At 35.8% G+C, this 17,423-nt stretch overlaps 1 protein-coding gene across 1 annotated transcript; it reads right to left on the bottom strand.

The window, feature by feature from the left end:
• Positions 1–8,959: 8,959 nt before the first annotated feature.
• On the bottom strand, positions 8,960–11,534 carry LOC106369367 (putative F-box/kelch-repeat protein At3g22730). The gene has a single exon (XM_013809531.3). It carries the CDS (start codon positions 11,334–11,336, stop codon positions 10,218–10,220), a length of 1,119 nt encoding a protein of 372 aa, XP_013664985.1. The 5' UTR covers positions 11,337–11,534; the 3' UTR covers positions 8,960–10,217.
• Between the last annotated feature and the right edge of the window lie 5,889 nt (positions 11,535–17,423).

Raw genomic sequence — 17,423 nt, 5'->3', positions numbered from 1 at the left:
TCTTGGTGAATTCCCTGGGCTGCTGGCTCCTCCCCAGTGCGTTGTTTCTGCTGCGAACAAGGCTACAACAAAGGCAATCATGTTTTTGTCTCGTGGAGATGTTGGGAAGTCATGTTCTGATGTCATGAACATGAAGGACATGCCTATCAACTGCTGTAAGTTAATGAATATTTGTTTATCTTTGTGTGCTTCAGAACTAACAAATTTATGTACATGTTGTAGGTGGAAACATGCGCCATTTGATAATTGAGGCTTGTATAGCAAGAAACATACTGGATACGTCGGCCTACTCGTGGCCTGGCTATGCTAATGGCCGAATCAACCAAATACCTCAGAGTCTGTCCAGTGAAGCTCCATGCTGGTCGTCTTTTGTGAAAGGAGCCCAACTAAATGCTGCCATGGTGAAAGCATTAGTTTCAGTTCCTGCTTAAAGGTAGAATGAGTTCTTTTTTTTTCTTTTTGTTTCATGGTCTTCCATGCAAATCATGACTAATATGAAAAACTGTTAGCTGCCGAGTTTCAAAATCATAGCCTAAAAAGAACCACAATTTTTACTACACATTCTCTTAAAACAAATCGCCTCTGTGAGAAGAGTGGTTGCGTTATAGTCTGCCTCTTCTTCAGTTTTAATTTTTGTTTCTTAGCCAGGTAGAGTCTCAGATGATGTTTTTTAATTTACCGAGAGTAAAACAACTGAAATTTAAGGTCATGGATTTGATGGAAGCTTATCAGAGCTGGAGAAACTATATGAGGTCGCAGTCTCAGATGACGAGAGGATATCTGCTGCTGTAGTGCTTTGCGGCGCATCTCTCATACGGGGTTGGAACATTCAGGTTGGCAATTATATCCACCAGTGAAATTGATACCGAAATGTAATATGTGGTTTTGATGAATACTCTTTTAGGTTCCGCAACTTGCTTGCTCACTAATGCCAATCTGTGAAGTGTTTGGATCTTACACCCCAAGTGTATCCTGGACTCTTCCCTCTGGAGAAGAAATCTCAGCATATTCTGTTTCCTCCAATTGAGCATGGTGCAGGAGATGTGCCCACAGTTGGATCCCAACTCACACCCAAACATCTTCTTATGGTGCGTAATTCGCATCTTGTTACCCCGGAGACACTTAATAAAGACCGATTCAGAAAGAGACTTTCAGAAGTTGCAAGGGCAGCATCTTGCGAACCCGTGTTTGTTGACTCGTTCCCCAAGCTGAAAATCTGGTATAGGCAGCACCAGAGATGCATAGCGTCCACGTTATCAGGACTTGCACATGGAACTCCTATCCACCAGACAGTTGAAGCACTTCTCAACATGATGTTCAGAAAGGTTAAAGGCAGTCAGACATTAAATCCAGTTAATTCCTCCGGCACAAGCAGTTCATCGGGAGCTGCAAGTGAAGATAGCGTTCCAAGACCTGAGGTTCCTGCTTGGGATACCCTCAAAGCTGTTCCATATGTTGTCGATGCTGCTTTAACAGCTTGTTCTCATGGAAGGCTTTGTCCTCGTGATTTAGCAACAGGTTTGTGCCTCGTTCTTTCTCTTGTTTTATTGTATCAGCTTGCGTTAATATGTGACCGGAGAGAGAGAATAGAGTTTTTCATCGTGTTGTCAATGTGCCAATAACAACCAATGACAATAAGTGTTGTTCTTTCAGGTCTGAAAGATTTAACAGATTTTCATGAACGGCATTGATTGGCCAAATCCTGCTGCAAACCTGTCCAACGTTGAAGAATATATAAAGAAAATTCTCGCAACAACAGGCGTTGATATCCCTAGCCTTGCTCCAGGTAAAAAACTATGCAACATGTTATTTGGCTTACCCATCTGTCAACTCTCTCTCTCTCTCTCTCTCTCTCTCTCTCTCTCTCTCTCTCTCTCTACAGTATGATTACTTGTCTTTGAACTTATGGTTGGTTCTTGCTGTGTTATAGCCGGAGGGAGTTCTCCAGCAACGCTTCCTATTAGTATAGTCTCCGGTTTACTTTGGTTATTCTTGGTTAAGTTTCCTTTTGCTTAACCGCTCTTATATATAAACAGAAGGTTCATGTACATTTTAATTAAGATGAATAACAAACTTTCTTTTCATCGTTTCTTCGACTTTACTCTCTGAAGTACGAGCTTGAATCTTCATCTTCATCTTCTTCGATTCTGTTATTGATATGGTATCAGAGCACATCTGATTGCTTTCCGCTTCGATTTCTCAGCTCCTTTCAGCTTCAGATGAGTCTTCCGTTGATCTCGCTCTCGCGATTGTTTCTTCATCTTGTTCTGGCGATTTGCGATTTGTTTTTCGGAGTTCTCGTTCTCGTTTGTCTCTTGCTTGCGTTACTCCATTGATTGTATCTTCTTTGATCGAATCGATTCGCGTTCATGGCGACTTCTCAACCATCGATTGTTCAAGAATCAGTTCGTTCTTCTTCCGATCATTACGAGAATCCGTACTATCTACGTCAGAATGATCATGCTGGATTGACTCTTGTTACTGATCGTTTGACGACTGCTTCAGATTTTCATTCTTGGAGGAGATCAGTTCGAATGGCTTTGAACGTCCGTAACAAACTCGGCTTCATTGATGGTACTATTCCTCAGCCTTCTTTAACGCATAGAGATTCCGGTGCTTGGTCTAGGTGTAATGACATTGTAGCGACTTGGTTGATGAATTCGGTTTCCAAGAAGATAGGTCAAAGCTTGTTGTTCATATCTACGGCAGAAGGAATATGGAAGAATCTGCTTTCTAGGTTCAAGCAAGATGATGCTCCTAGAATTTTTGATATTGAACAGCGTTTGAGTAAGCTTGAGCAAGGATCTATGGATATTTCGACTTATTATACAGAGCTTGTTACACTTTGGGAAGAACATCGCAACTTTGTTGAATTACCGGTGTGTACTTGTGGTAAATGTGAGTGCGATGCAGCTGCGATGTGGGAGAAGTTACAGCATCGTAGTAGAGTTACAAAGTTTTTGATGGGCTTGAATGAGTCGTATGAGCAGACGCGTAGACACATACTGATGCTTAAGCCGATTCCAACAATTGAGGAAGCTTTCAACATTGTGACTCAAGATGAAAGGCAGCGTTCTCTTCGACCTGTCACTGCAGTGGATAATGTTGCTTTTCAGACTTTGGGTCATCAGTCTTCTATCTCATCGGCTTCTCTTATGGAGGATAACGCGTATGTGGCAGCATATAATGCTAGCAGGGCTTATCAGAAACCACTTTGTTCTCATTGTGGGAAGGTTGGGCACACGGTTCAGAAGTGTTTTAAGCTACATGGATATCCACCTGGTTACAAGACTTATGGATCCTCACAGTCTAAGAATCATGCTCAGTCTAAACCATTTCAGCCTCAAACGAAATATCCTCCGCAGAGTACTTCTCAAGTACAGTCTCAGATGTCTAATGCTGTTGCTACAGTGTGTGTTGATAAAGACTCGAGATCGTATACGCCTGTTCCTCAGTTGACTAGTGGTGGGTTGAATCTTAATCTTCAGAGTTTCAGTCCAGAGCAGATTCAGAGTCTCATTGCTCAGTTCAATACTCATGTTCGAGTTTCAGAGCCTCAAGTTCCTCCTTCGTATGCTTCACATTCTCGTGCCACTATAACAGAACATGGTGTCGTGGATTCTCTTTCTTCTTCTGGTACGATACCATTTCCTTCTATTAATCTCACTTTTGAACATCAAACTCTTTGTTACAGACATCACTGTCTTTCCACTCTCCCTTCTTTACTTCCCTTTGATGCTTGGATAATAGATAGTGGAGCTTCTAGTCATGTTTGTTCAGATTTAGGGATGTTTGATAGTTTTGTACCAGTAACTTCAGTCACTGTTACTCTTCCTAATGGAAGTAAAGTACCTATTACACATACAGGAATAGTGAAAATAACTGATTCATTGATTTTATATGATGTGTTACTGGTTCCTGATTTTCGTTTTAATCTGATTAGTGTGAGTAGTTTGATTAAATCACTTGGTTGTGCTGCTCATTTCTATCCTCATGGATGCTTAATACAGGAACTTTCTCGGGGCTTGATGATTGGGAAGGGTAGCCTTTACAACAATCTATACGTTCTTGATTCTTCACAACATATTGCATCTGATGACAAAGCATTCTGTGGTTCGGTTTCAACTGATAGTAGCATCTGGCATCAAAGATTGGGACATCCTTCTTCAAGTGTTTTTCAAAAGATTTCATCTACTTTACCGGCTTACAAAAATATCGAGTCTGAGCTTTCTCCGTGTTCTGTATGTCCTTTAGCGAAGCAACGAAGACTTGCGTATGTTTCTCATAATCATCTTGCTTCTGCTCCATTTGATTTAGTTCATCTTGATATTTGGGGTCCTTTTAGTATTGAGTCTGTTGAAGGTTATAGATATTTTCTTACTTTAGTAGATGATTGTACAAGGGTCACATGGATTTACATGTTAAAGAATAAAGGAGAAGTTTCAACCATATTTCCATTGTTTCTCAAGTATATTTCAACACAATACAAATCTAAAGTCAAGGCTATACGTTCTGATAATGCACCTGAGTTGGCTTTTACTGATCTTATCAAAGAATTAGGTATGTTTCACTATTTCTCTTGTGCTTATACCCCACAGCAAAATTCAGTGGTTGAACGGAAACATCAGCATTTGTTAAACGTAGCTAGAGCCTTATTGTTTCAATCTAATGTTCCCATGGTTTATTGGAGTGATTGTATAAGGACTGCTGTCTTTTTGATTAATAAGATGCCATCTCCTTTGTTAGATAACAAGTCTCCTTTTGAGAAGTTATTAGGCAAAGCTCCGGACTATCATTTACTTAGAAGTTTTGGGTGTTTGTGTTTTGCGTCCACAAATACTAAGGATAGGACTAAGTTTAGTCCTCGTGCAATTCCGTGTGTCTTCTTGGGGTATCCTTCTGGGGTTAAAGGCTATAAAGTGTTGGATTTGGAGTCACATTCAATCATTGTCTCACGCAATGTCATTTTCAAAGAAAAGGTATTTCCATTTAAAACTTCTGAATTGCTTTCTAAATCTGTTGATATGTTTCCTAATACGATATTACCTTTGCCTGTGCCTTTGCATTTTGTTGAATCCACTCCTATTTCTTCTAATGGTGAAAGTTCCCAGCCTGTGAGTGATGATTTGTCTCGTTCTGTTTCTTCTGAGACACGTACACACACTCATGACACTGTTTCGAACACTGATAGTACACATACTACTACTGATACTGGTATTCATTTGTCTGATGTCTCTAGGCCTAAACGAACGACTAGAGCTCCAACTTACTTATCTCAGTATCATTGTTCTTTGGTTTCTACCATTCCTTCTTCTTCTTGTCGTTTACCTCGTTCTACATCCTCTGTTAATGAACATCATTGTTTTCTTGTTCCTTTTTCTTCTATTTCCTCTCCTTCTTTTCCATCTTCTTTTAAAACACCATATCCACTTTCTTCTGTGATCTCTTATGTTCGTTTTAATCCTGTTTTCCAGTCTTCTGTTCATGCTTATTCTTTAGAAACAGAACCCAAAACTTTCAAACAGGCAATGTCTTCTGATAAGTGGAAAAAGGCTGCGAATGTGGAACTTGATGCTATGGAGCAAAACAGAACATGGGATGTTGTTTCTCTTCCAGATGGTAAGACTGCGATTGGGTGTAGATGGGTCTTTACCATCAAATATAATGCTGATGGGACGGTTGAGCGACATAAAGGAAGATTGGTAGCTCAAGGTTTTACTCAACAAGAAGGAATTGACTATATAGATACATTCTCTCCTGTGGCGAAGCTGACAAGTGTGAAGTTGTTGCTTGCTTTGGCTGCTATTAAAGGGTGGAGTTTGAATCAGATGGATGTATCTAATGCGTTTTTGCATGGAGAGCTTGATGAAGAGATATATATGCGTTTACCACAAGGATATACTCCTCCTACTGGTGTCATTCTTCCTCCTAATCCGGTATGTCGTCTTCGCAAATCCATTTATGGTTTGAAGCAAGCATCTCGGCAATGGTATAAACGTTTCTCTTCAGTTTTGTTGGGAGACAATTATATTCAGTCACCTGCAGATAACACTCTATTCATCAAGCGTTCTGGAGATTCGTTTGTTGCAGTTCTGGTATACGTTGATGATATAATGATAGCAAGTAATAATACTGCTGCAGTGGCTGATCTCCAAGCTCTTCTTCGGTCTGAGTTTAAAATCAAGGATCTCGGTCAAGCGCGGTTCTTTCTTGGTCTTGAAATTGCAAGATCATCAACAGGCATTTCAGTGTGTCAGAGGAAGTACACTTTGAACTTGTTGGAGGATTCAGGTTTACTAGGTTGTAAACCGAGTTCAATACCTTTGGAGAATCCTACAGCTTATCGAGAACTGATTGGTCGTCTCTTGTATCTCACGATTACAAGACCTGATATTACTTTTGCAGTACATCAGTTAAGTCAATTCTTGTCTTCTCCTACTGATGTACATTTCCAAGCAGCTCACAAAATTCTTCGATATTTGAAGAACAATCCGGGGCAGGGATTTATGTTTTCAGCAAATGCGGAGTTATGTTTGAATGCATTTGCTGATGCGGATTGGGCTACGTGCAAGGAAACTCGTCGCTCAATCACAGGATTTTGTGTCTACTTGGGTTCTTCCTTGTTGTCTTGGAAGTCTAAGAAGCAAGCAGTTGTGAGTCGTAGCAGTACTGAGGCAGAGTATCGGAGTCTTGCTTTGGCAACATGTGAACTGATTTGGATACAACAGTTGCTGCGGGATCTCTTGGTTACGGTAACTGGTCCTGCTAAGCTCTACTGTGACAATAAGTCTGCGATTCACATAGCTAATAACCCTGTCTTTCATGAGCGCACTAAACACATAGAGATCGATTGTCACACTGTTCGGGATCAAGTGAAAGCTGGTAAGCTTTTGATGTTTCATGTGTCAACAGGGAATCAGCTGGCAGATATACTTACTAAACCTCTACATCCTGGTCCTTTTAACTCACTTCTTCATCGGATGTCATTATCAAGTCTTTATCTACCTGATGCTCAGCTACTAAAGACTTGAGAGGGGGGTATTAGTATAGTCTCCGGTTTACTTTGGTTATTCTTGGTTAAGTTTCCTTTTGCTTAACCGCTCTTATATATAAACAGAAGGTTCATGTACATTTTAATTAAGATGAATAACAAACTTTCTTTTCATCGTTTCTTCGACTTTACTCTCTGAAGTACGAGCTTGAATCTTCATCTTCATCTTCTTCGATTCTGTTATTAATACTTCCTTTACCTCTAGCCGCTTTTGTAAGTCTAGCCATTACTTACAAAGTCGACAAAGCTTCAGAGCGTTTTCTCAACCTGGCCGGCACAGCACTCGAGTGCTTGGCTGCAGGCTGCCCTTGGCTTTGCATCCCCATTGTAGCTTCCTTATGGACCCAAAAGGCGAAACGTTGGTTTGACTTTCTTGTTTTCTCTGCATCTTGCACCGTCTTTCTTCACAACCCAGACGCTGTGGTTCAGCTCCTCAGAAACTGCTACAGTGCCACTCTCGGGTTAAATGCAAACGACGGTGGTGTTGAAGCTCTTCTTGGCCATGGCGGGATCTCTCCTGTAGCACCGGGGATTCTCTATTTCCGAATGTATCGTGCTCTCAGAGACACCGTCTCTGTAACGGAAGAGATTTTCTCTCTCCTGATACATTCCGTGGAGGATATAGCACAGAACAGGCTCTCTAAGGAGAATCTGGAAAGGCTGAAGACAGCGAAGACGGATCAAGATACGGCCAAAGCTCACTAGCAACCGCAATGACTCAAGTCAAGCTTGCTGCCTCCCTTAGTGCCTCATTGGTATGGCTAACCGGAGGCTTAGGTGTGGTCCACCTAGGGCCCGTTTGTTTCACCATTTGTCATCTCCATTCAAATGATTCATTTGTATGATCTATTCAAATGATCCATTCAGATTTTTGTGATTGTTTGTTTGTCCATCCATATAGCCCATCTAGATGAATCATCTAAATGAATCTTATGTTTGTTTCTTTATTTTCACTTCCATTCAAATGAGTTTAGTAAACAAATTACCAAAATACCCTTGTGTTGACTTAACCATATATTTGATATTAATTTTAACTATATTACATTTAATTATTTAGTTTAATATATTTACATTAGAATTATTTCAAAACTAACGAGTTTTCTTTTTTACGGTTTGGACGGGAAAACAAGATTTTTTGGTTTTAGCGAAAAAACACATTTTTTCTGTTTTGGCGGAAAACAAGATTTTTCGGTTCTGACTGAAAAACGAGATTTTTCGGTTTTGGCGGGAAAATACAAATTTTCGGTTTTGGCGAGAAAACATGTTTTTGCGTTTTTGTCCGGAAAACGCGTTTTTGGCGAGAAAAAATGTTTTTGCGGTTTTGGAGTGAACCACGTTTTTGCGATTTTGGCGGGAAAACGCATTTTTGCGGTTTTGGCGGGAAAACGCGTTTTTGTGGTTTTGGCCGGAAAACATGTTTTCGGCGGGAAAACGCATTTTTGCAATTTTGGCGGAAAAACATGCTTTTGCGGTTTTGGCGAGAAAACGCGGTTTTGCGGTTTTGGCGGAAAAACACAGTTTTGGCAGGAAAACACGTTTATGCGGTTTTGGCGAGAAAACGCGTTTTTAGTTTTTAGCGGGAAAACACGTTTTTGCGGTTTTGGCGGAAAACGCGTTTTTGCAGTTTTAGCGGGAAAACACGGTTTTGGCGGGAACACATTTTTACGGTTTTCGCGGGAAAACGAGATTTTTCGGTTTTGGCGGGAAAATACAAATTTTCGGTTTTGGCGAGAACACGTTTTTTGGTTTTGGCGGGAAAACACGTTTTTTTGGTTTTGGCGGGAAAATACGTTTTTGCAATTTTGGCGGGAAAACACTTTTTGCGAGAAAACATGTTTTTTGTGTTTTGGCGAAAAAATGTATTTTGGGGTGTTGGCGTGAAAACATTTTTTTTTGTGATTTGTGCATGAAAAAATGTTTTTCGGTTTTTGCGGGAAAACATGTTTTTGCAATTTTGACGGGAAAACATTTTTTGCAATTTTAGCGGGAAAATGCGTTTTGGGGTTTTGGCGTGAAAAATTAGTTTTTAGCACGGGAAAAAGTGTTTGTAGTTTTGTTAGTTTTCGTTTGTGAGAAAAATGATATTATGTTTAGGTTTGTAATTTGTAAATTACATTAGGGGCATAATAGATATTATACCATTTTGAATGAACCATCTCCATTCAAATGATCCAAATTGGTTCAGCTGAATGGACTTTAAAATTAAGCCTAAATTTCCAAAAGTCATCCGGATGATCCATTTGAATGAATTGCACTTTTAGTGCCTAAACAAACAAAACTCTCATCTTCATCTAGATGGTCCATCCAAATGGAGAAACAAACGGGCCCCTACTCATCAAAGAAACCATCCCGTCCTGGTTTCTATCGTTGACAAGTCAGACCAAGAACAAGGACCATCAGAGCTAGTGGCAGAGCTAAGAGGGCATGCCCTTGCTTACTTTGTGGTCCTATATGGAGCATTCGCTTGGGGCGTGGACTCGAGATCAGCTGCATCAAAACGCCGCCAAGGAATCATGGGAAGCTACTTGGAGTTCCTAGCGAGTGCCTTGGATGGGAAAATATCAGTGGGATGCGAGACAGCAACGTGGCGGGCTTATAATACCGGTTTGGTGAGTCTAATGGTCCGCTGTTTGCCATGTTGGGTGATAGAGATCGATGCAGAAGTGTTGCAGAGTCTGAGCAACGGACTGAGACAGTGGGGGAAAGATGAGCTGGCGATTTTACTTATCTCCATGGGAGGTATTGAAACAATGGTTCATGCCAGTAATTTTATCATTCATTTGAATGCTTCTTAGCTTCTCAGACTTTTGATCTCTTCCATAGTTTTCGCTTAGCGTTGCTTCCTTCTTGGAATCTAACATGCATCATGTATAGTGAATGGTAAAAAAGACAAATCGTGTAAAGAAGTAATGTTCTTTTATCAAAAGATGCTTAGGTCTACAGTTCTCTGTCTGTTTTGCTACCACATGCAATAATAATGAAAGAAAAGATATGTTTCTGTATCAAGTGTGACATTGTTTCGATAAAACGAGGAAAATAAGTTAACACTGACAGAGTCTCAGTGTGACTACTGTGTCTTTTTTTCTTCTGGTAATATGAAATCTCGTTTCGTTTTAACCAGCATCACATTTTCTTGTTTCATTCTTCTCTTTCGTGTCTGCTGCGTTCATTGCTGGATTTGAACCAAACTTGGGACATAATTAAATATACGTGGCCACCATGGTTTCTGTGTAGATCTTACATAAGGGATTTCTGTGTGATATTCATTGTCCTCTCCAATAATGTAGACCACGTTCTTTGTGTCCCGACCAACTAGTCCCGGACACACGACCACTTTCTTGTGAATCTTGTCCTCGTCGAGTAAAAAAGTCGTGAACATCGGGTAACGTTCTTCAAGAACGTGTAAATCCACTGTAAAGGACTTGCTCCACGACAAGGCGGCAGCTTCAGTACCAAAGTTAGTGGTCACCCACAGATCCATCTTTAATGGAAAATAGTTCATATGTAACCCTGAGATTTGTTCTTCTCTAAAAAGAGATAGCTTCATAGTTGGTAGAACTGGAGGAAGATTTAAACGTCTAAATCTCTCTGTTGTGAAATCAAAACTGAGTAAGAATATAGAAGAATCCTTGTCTTTTCTCTCTGAACCAACCCAATAAGTATTCCCTTGCAAAGATACCCATCCACTTGCATGTATATAGTAGTCCAGAGAGATTCCATCAAGAAACCTCCATGAATCAGAGCTAAGTTCATATATTTCAAACTCAACAACTTGGTCTTCGCTCTTGCAACTCTGCCAATACCTCAAGATTTTGTAGTCACGGCAAGATTTGTTGTTTTTGTATCCTAGAGCAAAACTAGATTTTTTCTTGTAATGACTACTTGCTTGGATCCATTTAGTTTCCCCTAAAAACGGATTCCAAACAACGAGCTTATTGTATTCGGTAATGCATAATAACAAACCTTCGCAGTGAATGACTTCGACTATGTTGACTTGTTGTGAACTAGAGGGGGAACCCTTTATGTCAAAGGGATCCTTAAACTCTATAGATGGAGCAGTGACGCTGAGATTGATCTCAACGCTCACTGGACAAACCCTAAACTCCTTCAGCATGAGAAGTAGAGGCTGCTTTGGAGCTTTACGGTGGTGCTTCTCGGTGAATATTTGGTCTTTGAGTAAAGCATTCCATTGTTTGCAAGTGGGTTGCAACCGTTTCAGAGTTGTCGCCGGAACCCTAGAGAGTATTTCTTCTAATAGATGGTGGGGAAGATCGGATATCATCATTGTCTTCTCTCCCAAGGAAGAAGAAAGCTACTAGGGCTCTATTAGGGTTTAGAGGTATTCACCTTTGCAAGAAAGTATGTTTCCTTTAAATTTTCTTTTTCTTAACGGCAAATACTCTTCCTTTTTTTATGTGGATTTGTTTATTAATTTTATTGATTTCTGTATGTCTATCTATCTATACTATTATTTGCGAACTAAGTTTTTGGAATCCTTAATAAATTTTATATATAATATATAATTTAATTTATAACAAATTTTATATTAATAATATTAGAATTTGTAAAAATAAGATAATCCTCATATATTGTGTTGTTATCATGAAATAATATTTTTATTGTAAAAGTCAAAAGATTAAATATTAATAAAAACTTTAAATAATGTTTGATTTAATCTTTTTGGAAACATAAATAAAAATTATCATATTGGCTTTTTAATATAACATAAACTAATAAATATTCGTAAGAATTATGCCCGAAACACACCTAGTTTTGTCTTACAAAGGAAACAAATAAAACGAAAAAGGAAAGAAGTTCTTTGAATATCCGAAATAAAAGACCTTTGACGTTGAATATCCCACATCAAAGAACCTTAACGTCTCTGGTTCCACGGTCTCTTTCGGTGCAAATTCTTGCCTGATAACGACCTTCGGTGTAACCATCAAGGTTTGTCATTGTTTTTCATCAAGGTTTGTCATATAGAACTACAAAGCATTTGATTTATCAAACCATGTATTTTTGTAAAAGACTTTTCTATTAGAAGATAAAGATTACAATGCAGAAAAAGTAAAGAAAATACAAAGAAAACTAAGGAGAAGTGACAAAACACCGGAGCAGAGAAATAGGGGGATGGCCATCTAGTGGCGAAAGGTATACATAGTGAAAAAAAAACAAAAGTCTAATGGTAAATAGTTAAACCGAGGACCAAAACCCAACCCTCTCTGATTAATTCCCACTTTTTGCCCGCTTTGTGAAGAGCAGTAATTTTGTTTCTGATTAAACACCATTGTGGAAAAGATTATTATTATATTCCTTCCAGAGTTCATAGATACACTTGCCTGCCATAGGGGGCGAACCGCAAAGTTTCTTATCCTGCCGGGTGATGCAGACGAGACGACATCCAGAGAAAAGTATGTTAATCTTGTTAAGGGCTTGCCAGTGCCTGTCTTGGACCATTCCTAAGAAACATGCGCATGGGGTCCATAGTTTTTTTAAACTCTCTGAGACCAAATTTTCATTGTTGTTAACTTGTTGATGTCGAAATCTATAAAACTTGGGGAATTATTATAAAAAAAAAAACAAAAGTAGTTCTCAAATATTCTCATTATTAAATTTTTTTAAAAAAATTATTAAGATAAAAAATTGTTTGAATAATAAAATAAATATAATTTAAAAATTAATGTACAAAAAATAGATAAAAATTAATAATTAGTTAAAGTATTAAGCTCCATAGTAAAGAAATTGAATATTGAAGAGTTAATTAAATAAAATTAACAACATGTACAGGAAAAAATTGAAAAACTTTCATTCAAAGAATTGAATTGAAAAAAAAAAAAATTCAACATTGAAGAACAAACGTTACTTATCAATTTTAGAAGAGGAAAATACTTCTTCACTAATTCATCTATTTATGAGGAACATAGAGGAATGTGGTTGGGTCTATATATAGGTGATGATTGTTTCAGTAGTTTTTAGTTTTAGTTTTCGGTTTTTAGATTTTAGTTTTTAGTTTTTAGATTTTGGTTTTTGTTTTCCAGCTTTTGGTTTTTGGTTTCTAGATTTAGATTTTGGTTTTTGGTTTTTGGTTTTTGGTTTTGCAGTATTTTTTTTTGTTTTTCAAAAATTAATTAATGCGTTACTTTGAAATAATACAACAAAATAGAAATAAATATTTATATTTACAATTAAAATTATCAAAATCTTGTGATAATTATTTTAAAATAAAATACAATAACATATTTTAATTATTATAGTTTTATAAAAAAATATATTATAATAAAATATTTATCATAAAATTTATATAAATTGCAAAAAATAAAAATATTTAAAAGTTTGAAACTACTTAGAAATTTTTCTTATATAAATAGAAATAGTTTTTCTTAAATATTATAAATTATATAAAAATAAAAATACTTAAAATTTTGAAACTAATTATAAAATTTCTCATATAAATTATTTATATTTTCTTAAAATTGAATGGCTATTTTTATTTTTCATGACTAATACAATATATTGTATTACTAAAACATATTATGTTTTTATAATTTTAGTTATTTATAATGTGACTATATAAATTTATTTTACAGATATTAAACACAAATAAATTATATCACATTATTGTTTAAATTAAAGCTAATGTTCCAAAAATTGTATGATTATTTATCTTTATGAAAATATTATTTATTAATTGTTAATTAATTAAATGTTGTAGTTTCTACCCAAAAAAAATCAAAATTCGTTTTTCCTTTTAAAAACTCACAAAAGTTGGTTTTTGGTTTTTCTTCACAAATTGGTTAAACTTTTCAAAAACTAGTTTCCCTAAATTTTAGGGAATCTATTTATTAGAAATCTTGATTGGCAAATCAAATGGTTTCTACAAAAACAAAAACTAAAAACTAAAACTTGATTGGATGAAAAATGGTTTTTGCAAAAACAAAAACCAAAAACTAAAGCAAAAACCACAAACAATCAATTTCAATTTGACAAAAAAATCACCTTGATTGGTATCAATTTTGAGGAATAACAAATTCATCAATATTTTTTTCATAAAAAGTGGTCACCAATCGAAGTCCAAGCTCTGATAGTTTAATGAAATTTTCCATCTATCTTATTAAAACTCAAGTACAAAATGGGTTTGTTTGGAAACTTTGATATCTATGTTAAAAGAGGATTGTTTGGAATCTTGGATTGTAGTGTTAAAAAGAGATTTAGCCAATACATACCTGTATTTTTTAAGTCCATCGACTGAAATTAAAGTTTTTGGGCGTAAATTTATCATTCTTATCTCCTATAGCCCAACTAATTAAAAAGATAAATCCCCCAAAAATCGACTCCCTCTAACCAATCAAATATATATTGACACTACAATTATAGACTTCCTATCCACCTCTTACGGCAGACATGTCAAATGAAAAAAAAATGCGTCTTATTAAAGATCTCAAACCTTACCGAGAGGAATGGCGTCTAACTCTCAAACTGATTCATTCTTGGAAACAAAGCACCAGTTTTGGAGGAGATTTTCAATGGAAAGCTGGGACCCAAATTTCTCATTGGTATGTGAAAGATAACACTGAGACATGCAAATTAACGCTTCTCGACACTGTAGCTACAACAATTATTGGTAGCAAGGCTGTTGAACTCTGGGATGGTTCATTTGATGAGGTAATTTTACTTTTACATTTTAATATATTGGCTAATAGTTGAATGTATTAACCAGCTAAATTTGCTTTTATGTGTAACAGATGAAGACCCAAAAATACATCCTATGCATGTTCAAGACTTGACTGGTAAATCTTTTTGTTTTGATTTAGCCATAACCAGTGACAATGTAACAAACGGATCTGACACTTTTAATGTCTCTGAGGTATGGTCTGGAGATTATATTCAGAGAATCGAATCAATCTCAGAACCAGTTTCATTAATTGAGACAATGTCGTCAACTCTATCTGGTGGAGATGTAAGTGATAGAACCCTCCCTATGTTATCATATTGTACTACTTTATGAAGCATGCGGCTTATGTTAATATTTATGTTCAAATTAACATAATGTGTTTTTCATATGTTTTTAGTTTCTTGGGATAGATGGTATCAATGAGAACTCATCCGAAGATTTTTCAACTCCAAGTAACAAGCATAAGGAAGATGACTGTGATAAAATGGACATGACATCTACTTCAAAGAGGTTATGCACAAAGATCATAAAGAAGGAGAAGACAAAGACTGATTAGTGATGATTTGGCCACCTAATAAAGAGTTTTTTGCTGTGATTTTTAATTTATTGTTTTATGACTTTGGCTTTGGTTTTTTATATTTTCCTGATGGTTTTGTTACATTGATATGTCTTGGAATGATAGACTCACAGTATACACGTTTATTTTTCTATATAAATTATAAATTGATTCTGTTTTTGAATGCAGGTTTCAGACTTCAGCATAATTGGTTTCATGTGATGGTTGAGGAAGAGATTTGGCGTTGTTGTCAACCTATATTTCATCTAATTATGAAACACTTGATTCAAATAAGTATGCATTATCTAGAGTTTTAGACAGGACATACTCTATTTATTCTGCTATTTTCAAACAATTAAGTGTTAAATTTTTCTACTATTTTTTACACAATCATTCACATTAACAAATATATTCTTCAATCAATCAAGTTAAAAGCTACCAGATATAGTTAAACCAACAAAATAACTTGATCGAAATCCTAGATACTGCTAAGTTGCTTTCATCTAATGAAAAAGCCAATTGATACTTCATTCACCTAATAGCTAAAATAAATAATGGAATTTACTAACTGTGTTTTGTAATCTGAAGTGTGGTCGACAAATGTGTTGTCTAAACTTGGAATCGGAGTCTGGTCTTCGTTCTCCAAAAGTTTGAAATCATGCAAATCAAATAACACATATATATTATTTACAAACCACCATACACAATGAATTGAGAAAGAAGAATAATACATGACAGTGTATTTGTTACCTCATATGCGTACAGACCATAATAAAATTTGGGAACTTTATCTTTTTGTATCATCTGCCTAATAGAAAGATTCATCCTTTGCTCCGTTGATCTCTGCAAGGTGATTAAATCTGCACATTTATTTGTATTTACAGAGATATTAGACAAACACACAAATATGAAAGTTCCCAACTGTGAGGACATGGAAAACCTTAGAGATCCTCAATTCTGATTCACTGGATTCAAAATTTCGAGTTTTTGTTTCATTACGAATGGTATATTATTTGAGACGATCCATCTTGAACACACAATTCCATTCATCCTCACTGATTCATCATCCTCTGCTTTCATTACTGGTTGCATGTTTCAAGCTACATATTAGTCTCCAATCTACAACGATCTCTCATAGTTAATATATATATAAATATGAAACAAACAAAAATCAATACATCTAAGTAACCAGATCTCATAACCGAAAGGGAAATATATGTAGACTAACTTTGAATCACTTAAGTATTTTAAGGTTAGCAGAGACAAAGAGATTGAATCCTCGCTTTCCTCATAAAAAATCGCTCCATGATTTGATCTCGGATAAAAAGCAGCACCGTGGTAAAGAGATGAACGGGAAAAATGAAAATTCCCATTTGCTTCAACGACAAAAAGGAAGCATACTCAGAAGAAAAAAAAAGATTAGGTTTGTTTGCAAGCTTTTTTTTCCCGGACTAATCTGTTTGTTAATTAAAATTGGGCTTAGGTTGGACCCTTTGTTTAAATGTTTGCATCTATGGCCCATTTATTTAACTCATACATTACATGTACAAAAGTGATTAGTAAAACTTATAAAATTTCATATTATGATGTATATATTGAAATAATAGGGAAATATGTTACATTGCTATGTAAAAAATTACAAAATTGTTTACTGAATTTCAGATTTTAATATAATTTCTATTCAAATAAATATATTAAAAAACTTTATATGAACTGCTTAAACAAAAAAAATCAATATAAAAGTACTCTACATTTGAGTTCTAAAATCATTTCGTTTAACAACTAAATAAAAGTTTTGAATTGAGATGGTATAAAACAAAGCAAGAGAAAAGAAAAAAAGTTTACAAAAGCCACTCTATGTTAAGAAGACTTATTAGAAAGAAAATTTTACTAAGATAGATAAATTCAATAATTACAAACAAATAATCTATAGTCAAAGAAGTTTTTACTAAGATAGATACATTCAATAATTACAAACAAATAATCTATAGTAAATATAGTATTATCTAAATTAGTTTAGTCAAATATAAATATTTAGAGGATACAACTTTCAATAAATAATTTTTTTATTAATATCATTTCATATAAAGCAATTTTTAAATATTAAAAATTCTAATATGTTTTCAAATTTAGAAATAAATAAA

This window comes from Brassica napus, chromosome A1 (genome assembly GCF_020379485.1).
Source record: "Brassica napus cultivar Da-Ae chromosome A1, Da-Ae, whole genome shotgun sequence".
NCBI classification, from domain to species: Eukaryota; Viridiplantae; Streptophyta; class Magnoliopsida; order Brassicales; family Brassicaceae; genus Brassica; species Brassica napus.
The sequence above is the reverse complement of the archived record's forward strand: the minus strand, read 5'-3'. Positions and strand labels throughout refer to the sequence as shown.

Coding starts and splice junctions, on each gene's coding strand:
- LOC106369367 (XM_013809531.3), bottom strand. CDS start 11,336: ATGATGATATCCGATCTTCCCCACCATCTATTAGAAGAAATACTCTCT.